The sequence below is a fragment of the Prosopis cineraria genome, unplaced genomic scaffold, assembly GCF_029017545.1.
Source record: "Prosopis cineraria cultivar Desert tree isolate PC_DT_omini unplaced genomic scaffold, ASM2901754v1 PC9, whole genome shotgun sequence".
Classification (NCBI taxonomy): Eukaryota; Viridiplantae; Streptophyta; class Magnoliopsida; order Fabales; family Fabaceae; genus Prosopis; species Prosopis cineraria.
Window position 1 is genome coordinate 30,732,798 of NW_026555340.1, and position 8,237 is coordinate 30,741,034.

Genomic DNA, 8,237 nt, shown 5'->3' on the forward strand with positions numbered 1-8,237 from the left:
GTCTCATGGCCCGAGATCTGAGAATGGGAGGAGAAAGTATGAAACTGAACTCATTAACATAAACAGAGCTATTCAAATTTTTGGACCAGGAAAGAAAGAGCTCTTGAAATTTGTGCTATGTGAATTATGAGAAAATGTGCTATTTGATATCTACCTAGCTAAAACTTTCTTGCGAGTTGTGTTGCCTCGGCAACAATAACGATAAAGCTGAAAGTTCTGACTCCAGCTCAACATATCCTCTGAAGAATTCCAATTCTTTTTTTTTTTTTTTGGCCACCAAATCATAACTCTTGAAAAACTGAAAATAAACAAGTTTCATGCATCGATCCCCCTTTTTTATGGAAGATTTCAAATACTTTTTTTTTTTTGAATAAAAGGGGACTCCAGTTTCTAGTCTAGAATAGATATCATTCCCGTAGTCTTTTTAACCAGGTCCTGGAGGTGTAAACTGCAAGGCACTAATAATTCAGAGCAGGCCATCTTCAAGATGACAACCATATGGGCCAACCATCACAACAAACATGTGAAATTAAGAAATGGGCAATGGCTTTATTGCCTCCCCTGAATGGCAGCAAAAGTAGGTGCCGCAAGTGGGAGCCAAAATCCAAATACAATCACGAGGCCATTTAGCTATTCAATGGCATTTCACTCTCATGGGAAGTAACAGATAGTGCCCTATTCAACCCATTAGGGCCACCTTGATCATTCCCTTCACCAGATCCTGCATTGGCATTCTTAGGGACATCGATGAAATTCCCACCACCTCCTCCTCCACAGTTAGCCGCCCCACCAGCTCCAAGTCTAAACCCAAACGTACGTGACAAGACTCGGTATAAGAATGTGACTATCCAAAACGCCCATGGAAGGCAAACCAATATCACCCCTGCAACGGCTAGCGAGGACGAGTTCTCAGATTCAGGAAGGAGCAAGTACGATGCAAGGCACGCCCCTCCCGCGAGCAAGCAGATTGACAAAATACAAGCGACAATGTATATAGAATGTGGCCCAGAACTGGGATTCGATGCAGGCATCTATGTGAATGCGAACGAGAAGCATCAAATTTCTTTTTCATCTTCCATTTTTTTAATCATTCATTGGGGGTTATAAATTGTGAGGTTAAGGCTAACTAAGAGCACGTTCGTGTGTGATGGATCAGAGGTGGATTTTCATGTTCACACATTGGGGGCTAGAAATTGAGACTAATTAAGAGGAAGGTTCTTCCGTGACGGATCAGAGGCGAATTTTCATGTTCACTGGGGGATAGAAATGTTTAGCTTAAGATCAATCAAGAGGAAGGTTCTTCCGTGATGTACCAGAGGTGGGTGTTCGAGGTTTTTTTTTTTTTTTTCCTGGTGTGCGTTGCTGCAATGAAGCCTGAAAGTAATTGGGATTCTCAATGGTGGACATGTTACCAATGTTACCACAGTTTATGTGCCTAAAACGTGGCCTATGTTAAAATTGCCGAGGGGCAAAGAGAAATATAGAATTGATAACCGATTCCATGGCCTTGAGTTGAATTCGATTGATAGCTGATGAAAAATTTTTAGATTAATCTATGCATTAATTAAAACGTTTTAGATCATTTCAAAAATGCACTCTTTGATAATAAATAATACTCATGTGCTAGTAATTCTGTTTTTTGTTATACAACGTGATCCTGATTCAATCGACATGGATAATATGCCCAGGTCCGAGGAGGGTCGTTGGATGAGTAAAAAGGGTGTAATATGGTTTGTTTAGTTTTGTTCTATTTTTATTTTTAAAAACTATTTTGTAAATCAATTTTTAAAAATTAATTTTTAAAATTAAAATCCATTTGATTATATTAATTTAAAAATAATTTTAAAAATGGTCATTAATTGTTAATGATTATGTGTATAATAGTAGTTGACTATGACAAAAACTAATCTATAAAAATAAAATATAGTGTATATTAAAAAAAAAGCTCTCAGTTATTTTCAATTTTTTTAAATAGAATAGTTTTAAAAACATTTAAATTCAAAATACTTACTCAAATGATATATTTTCATATTAAAAAAAAAGAATCAAACATGTCCTGTATTTCTTTATTTTATTTAATGAGGATTGAAATTTAAAATTAGAGTTCTCTTTGTGATGATTAGGTATTCTAAGATTTCTTTTTCCCCCCCTTTTTTGGGTATGTAGTTTGAGAATATTACTCATACAAAGCGAATTTGAGCGTCAGTACAAATAAGCATATAAGGCTCCATACCAATTCCCATTTCTAATTTCAAGTCATAGGATTTTATGTCTAAATATAATAAGCTAACTGAACTAAAAATGCAACGAAGCTCTAGAGTGATTCGACCAAAAAAAGAGAGAAAACCAACTCTAAAGTGAGAAATAAAATATATTCACAAATGGAAGGCAAAGTAAAATCGGAATACCAACCGTTTTTTTATTTTTATGAAACGGCCAGCCCTCAGAAGACAATAATAAATAACTATAAAAAGCACCCACGGCTAGGGCTGCATAAAAAGTAGGACGGTATTAAACTTTACCTTAATTTGAAGTTCGGTCTCTTTTATAAAAAAAATTAGGTTGGGCAACCCGTAGTTCGATCTTATCCAGTAATAACTCAAAAATTAACAAAACTGGAGTTGGTCCATAAGACTATGAGATTGGTCATGTCAGTCCAGTACTCACTTAGCTTTTTTTTTCTCTTTTTATTCTATGAGAGGCAATAATCCATTTTAACATAATAAACTCAATTAATATAGTAAAAACATTTATAATAATAAATTCATAATAATTTTCAATAATAAGAAAAAAATATTTATGTTATAGTCCAAATAATTTAAATTTATAACTTTAACAAAAACGGCACTCAATAAAATTCAATAACATTACATTGCAACAACAATTTGGAAACAAATTCAACAAATCTTTATACAATTATCTTCTTAGCATCAATTACACTTCAAACATTTGTTAAAAATAAATTAATTATAATTATAATAAAAAAATTAATAGGATTGGACTACAGTTCAAATGTCTAGTCTTTCCAGTCCAACCCGAAAAAATAGTCTGGTCTTTTCAGTTTTTTTGATCCTGAAGGACCATTGTCTATACGGATCGAACAAGACTGAGACTATCTCAAATTAAATTAGATCAGACAGAATTGAAAGACTCTTGCATAACCCTACCCACGGCCAACCTAGGTTAATCATAAGATTGATTTTATATCAAGTAAATAAGTATGCCAGCATAAAGAATATGCGATTTTTTCCTTCACAACGTGCGAATTGCGATTTACACCTTCCAAACGACAATTCAAATAAAAAAGGTGAGGGGAATTAAAGTTTAAGGAAGATATAGCATGAAATGATTATAAAATCTAGTCAAAATTTTTTGCCAGTAAAATCTAATTATAATTACAGTTATTATTATTTTGAATTTATATATTGTTATATGCATTGACTAATACTCCCTTTTTCGCTAATCAGGAGTAGTAATTAATTATTATCACTATGAATAGACTTAATATAATATATGTCATGTAATCACGGTAGATTTTTTTGGGCCTGAAATATAATCACGGTGGATAAGGGCATGTATAATTAGATTTTATATGCAAGTCCATGATATTGATTTCACTCCTGATACAGTAAAAGGCCACCCGCTTTATTAACAATGTGAGAAATGAATCCCAAATTCAAACAGTGCCACCTTCTAGAAAGATCGTTTTGTTATAAAATATTTTCAATTTAAATTTAAAACAAATACTGATAAAGGAGTAGCAGCCAGATTGCCAGGAGATATGGTGTCACTTGAACCGACGAAAAGCTGCATAGCATTGAATTGTCACGTAACTACACGTTAATCTGACAAAAGGTCTTTCGTTGGATCGTGCTTACGTGGATTTCATTATTTGTTTTTTATTTTATTTTATGGGCTAGCGGATTCTATATTATCATCGTATCGCAAGACAAACTTCTCAACAAAGCAAATATTGATAACCCCATCTTGGAGGTACCTCATCACCGCTTTAAATTTGTTCATATCCCACCCTCCTCTCTACACTAATATGTAAGCACCCTGTACCAAAGCTAGAGTAGATATAATCAATGACAGTTGGTGAGGACTGCTTCGATTTTACTGACCTTCACGACCCAGGAGACTCGTCAATTTTGCCCAGTCTTCATGAAGTTTCAGAGAGCCAACTGTGTGTGCCTCCTGACTCGTTAGAAGGCTTGGAATGGGAATGGTTCCCCAGCTTCTCCGAAGATTTTATTAGTTGGAACCAAAAAGGCTCGTTTTGTGTTGGGAGTGACCAGCCTTGTACATATGAACTTGTGGAGAATGGAGCTGTGAATGAAGATTGGGTCAGAATTTATGGGGACGCAGTAAGCAGCTTTACGAAGAAGAAGAAAAGGTCGAGGAAGAGGACGACGCCACGGTCGGTGGGGATGGACAGCAAGAGGTGCAGCCACTGCGAAACGGAGGAGACGCCACAATGGAGGTATGGGCCTGAGGGGCCCAAGACACTGTGCAATGCGTGTGGTATGAGGTTCAAGTCCGGAAGGCTCCCGCCGGAGTATCATCCGGCCGCCAGTCCTACTTTTAATAGCTGCAAGCATCCTAATTACCATAGGAAAATAATGGAAAGGCGAGGATTTAATTGTTAATATGATATGATTATTTTTTTTTTTTCATGACTTTCTTGTATATACATACTTCAGAGAATAAGTGAGAGATTAAAGATGGCCTTTGATTTGTTGAATTTGATCAAGGTCTCTTTTTAAGATAGTGCTAAAGAACTGATTAATTGAATTGTTAAAAACGAAGCAACTTATAAATATATGTATGATGAATAAATATAACTCACAAGGATTTGAATAAACATAATGAATTTATTTTATATTGATAACACTTGTTAGGAATTGAGAGTGGCTAACTGCCTGAGAATAAGAAAGATGAGGAATAGGCAAGATTAACGAAAAAAGCCGCATCTTAATTTAAAATCTCAAAACTCAAGTTTATAGGTTCTTACTATGTCATTTTAAGTTCACTTATACTTGAACAGCCTAACAATTAGCAATCACTTTCCATTTTTAACCAGTGATATTAGAGTTAGGTTTTATCCGAGATCTAAAAGCTTACTACTATGCATGCACTTAAATCCCAAAATAGGATTAGCCATAGCTACAGTAGAGACTTGTGTGCTCCATGCCTGAAAAAAAAAGGCTGACCTTAAGGTAGGGATTGGTGTTTTAGGGTATCTTTGATATGAAAGGCTTGTTATTATGGACTTGCACTGAATAGGAGATTGTTAGGTTATTCATTGTAAGTAGAATAGACACGACCTGAGATTTCTCACATTAAATAAAGTTGGAGTTAATGACTAATAAATAATAATGACTTTTAGACTTATGTCTTTAAATTTTAAGTTAAGATATAGTGTCATTTTGCTATTCTTGCCCGTTTCTCCTCTCCCCATTCCCGAGCAATTGCTCCCCATTCCTAACAAATGGTATTCGAGCTCGGTTTTATCCAAGACTTGAAAGCCCATTTCTTACACACATGTTTGAAGTCTAAGCATGGACTTGTGCACGTTGTACCATTTAAATTCATAAGAATTGTGTTGTCCCAAGAGTAAGGACTTAGTGTCCAAGACACCTTTAACATTAGGAGCTTGTGGACTCACATTTGAGAGGAGATTGTTATGTTATTTATCCAAGCATGAATGGACTTAAAACAACACGGGAAGTCCCGCTAGACCTATAAACTTAAATGTTAAAGTTTTGAGTTAAGATGTGCATCTTTTTGCTAATCTTACCTATTTTTCCTCTAATCCCTTTCCGAACCAGTTGCTCTCCATTCTTAAAATTTGTCCTTGTGCCATCTTTCCTTTTTAGAACTAACATTTTTTCCTGTTTTGATTTGATTCTCAAACAAAAATCCATTCAAAATTGCAACCTGCAGCTGGTTTTGTGAGAAGATCTTTAAAATGCCTCCTGATGGAGGGGAAGAGATTCACTTGTCCGCCAATTTTTTCCTATTTTTCACAACTCAATAAATCAAGATGAAAAAAAAGTGTAACATGCTTTTGCACCCTATTTGTCTTTCTTGTATATATGCAGTGTATCGCTTCAAATTCCATCACGTGTAGCAAAACTCTCACTTGCTCTCACTTACTAACCAATGCTGGCTATTATTGTTTACAATCATTGTTAGTGGATAGGGTGAGACATTATGCAACATGGATAGGATAAATATGACTTTAGGTAATTAGTTTTTAGATTTTAAACTTGAATGTTCAATAATTATGTTTACTTGGTTGGATGATGCTCATGTCTTTCGAATTTTGAATTTGAATGCTTAGGAGTTATATTCACGTTGGTTCGCGATGCTTGTGATTTGTTAGTTTGGATTGTTGTGTAAAATATAGCATCCTTAAAATTTATTTATATATTAATGTTAAAAGGATTAATGAACTTGTTGGGCTTTTATTGTAATTTTTAGACTGAGTCGAAGTGGAATTGGGCCGCATAGGCCCAATGAATGAACAAAACACAAGTTTGCCTTCTCTATACCATTCAAAGCGGTGGATGGCCCATGGCCATGGCAGATAGTCAATTTTTTGATTAAATCAGATATACCAACATTCAAAAACATAAAGAAGGAGTAAAGAGAGACAGAGAGCAGTCGTGTAGCTCTATTAGGGCACAAGTTCTTGGCTTTTAGGAGAAGGTTTAGAGCCTTAATCATTTCATGTAAGTCTTGTAAGTTCCAACCTTCCTTTCCCTTCTTGTCTTACTAAATTTATCGCTAGGGTTTGCCATAGGAAAGTGAATTTCAAACCTTAAAATTTTAGATCCAAACCTATCAACTTAGATTGAGCCAATGGAAGTTATTTGAGTTATATAAACCTAGAGGTAATGGTTTGGTAGTAGGCTCTCATTTATGAAATAAAATGAGAAGATAAAGTGTAATAAATGTGATAGTTATACTTGTTGGAAGCAACTAGTAGTAGTTGCTGGGCATAATGAAATTAGTTAGAACTAATAAGAGTTGATATACCTAACAATTACAACTAAATATAAGAGGCTATGATTGATGGGTGATTACAGTATTGAAATTGGAAGTTATAGGTACACGATTAGTGATGTTAATGATAGATAGCGTTGTTAATTGTAGATTAACTACTTGGAACACTATCCGAGCTTGGTACTGGCTTAGGTAACAAATTGTGATTGAAGGGTAACCTCTGACTTCACAAAAATTTAAGGTAACTCAGAGAGATCTAACTTGTGCGTATTGATTATAGTTTTTTTTAATACATTTTGAATTTGTGAACTTGCTTTCATATTTATTCTGGCACGGGTTATTCTTTAGAGATTATAATTGCAACTGTGGCATTGAAATTGTTAGTTGAAGTGATTTTGAGTAAAATGAGATTAAATGATAACTTATAATGAGATGATGATTTTGTTGACCATGGTGTGTAATATGTTAAATTGTGCTTGAGCATGAGGAGATGAATATTGGCATGCTACGTGTTTACGATGTCTACTGTATAATCACGATTGGCGGGAGGTTGCCTTGGGGAGGAGTGGTATAAATCCATGTGATATAGTTGCCCTCTGAAAATTGAAGGCTAGCTACTTATCTCACTATTTGTTGAGAGACTCGAACCTAACTCATCTTCATTTGTTTCCTGATGAGACTAGTTCAAGGTTGATGACACCTTAGGGTTTGATAATAGGGAAAACTGGGATTCGAAAGCAAGTGTAGCAATCTTCGATCAAATAGCTCCTCATGATTAAGAGCTTGGGTTAGTTTATCCATGTGGATGCAACCCTATTTTTTTAATAGCTCATGGTTTTAGTCAGAGGTATTTGAAGGTCATTGATCATGCATTTCATTTATCATTGTCACATGGTTGAAAAGATCATGACTATGATGGTATATGATGTGAACATCACTGTGTTACATGTGTGTATGTCACTTTGCATTTTCTATGATTAGTTGACTTGCATGTGCATTAATTGCATTGCCTTGTTATTGAGTAGTTGTGTGCACCCCTCTTTTGATATTTTACCAGCACTAGCTTCGGGTATGATAAAGAAAAAGCACTAAAGGCATCGGAATATTTGTTTGTACTGCAATGCTTCTATATTTTGATTTATATATGTGTAATCTAATTTGATATTGCAAACTAGGATAGCATATTTTGTTATATACTCACACTATTTATATGATTAATTGGAAAA

The 8,237-nt window shown here is 34.8% G+C and overlaps 2 protein-coding genes across 2 annotated transcripts; one reads left to right on the plus strand and one right to left on the minus strand.

The window, feature by feature from the left end:
- Positions 1-516: 516 nt before the first annotated feature.
- Positions 517-1,332, minus strand: LOC129319422 (uncharacterized). The gene has a single exon (XM_054964487.1). The coding sequence runs from the start codon at positions 1,029-1,031 to the stop codon at positions 627-629; it is 405 nt and encodes a 134-aa protein (XP_054820462.1). The 5' UTR covers positions 1,032-1,332; the 3' UTR covers positions 517-626.
- Positions 1,333-3,993: 2,661 nt separating this feature from the next.
- Positions 3,994-4,709, plus strand: LOC129319443 (GATA transcription factor 4-like). Its single transcript, XM_054964514.1, has one exon. The coding sequence runs from the start codon at positions 4,089-4,091 to the stop codon at positions 4,647-4,649; it is 561 nt and encodes a 186-aa protein (XP_054820489.1). The 5' UTR covers positions 3,994-4,088; the 3' UTR covers positions 4,650-4,709.
- The last annotated feature ends 3,528 nt before the right edge of the window (positions 4,710-8,237 follow it).

What these genes read in the sequence shown, in the direction of transcription:
- LOC129319422 (XM_054964487.1), bottom strand. Translation starts at nt 1,031, where the DNA reads ATGCCTGCATCGAATCCCAGTTCTGGGCCACATTCTATATACATTGTC.
- LOC129319443 (XM_054964514.1), top strand. Translation starts at nt 4,089, where the DNA reads ATGACAGTTGGTGAGGACTGCTTCGATTTTACTGACCTTCACGACCCA.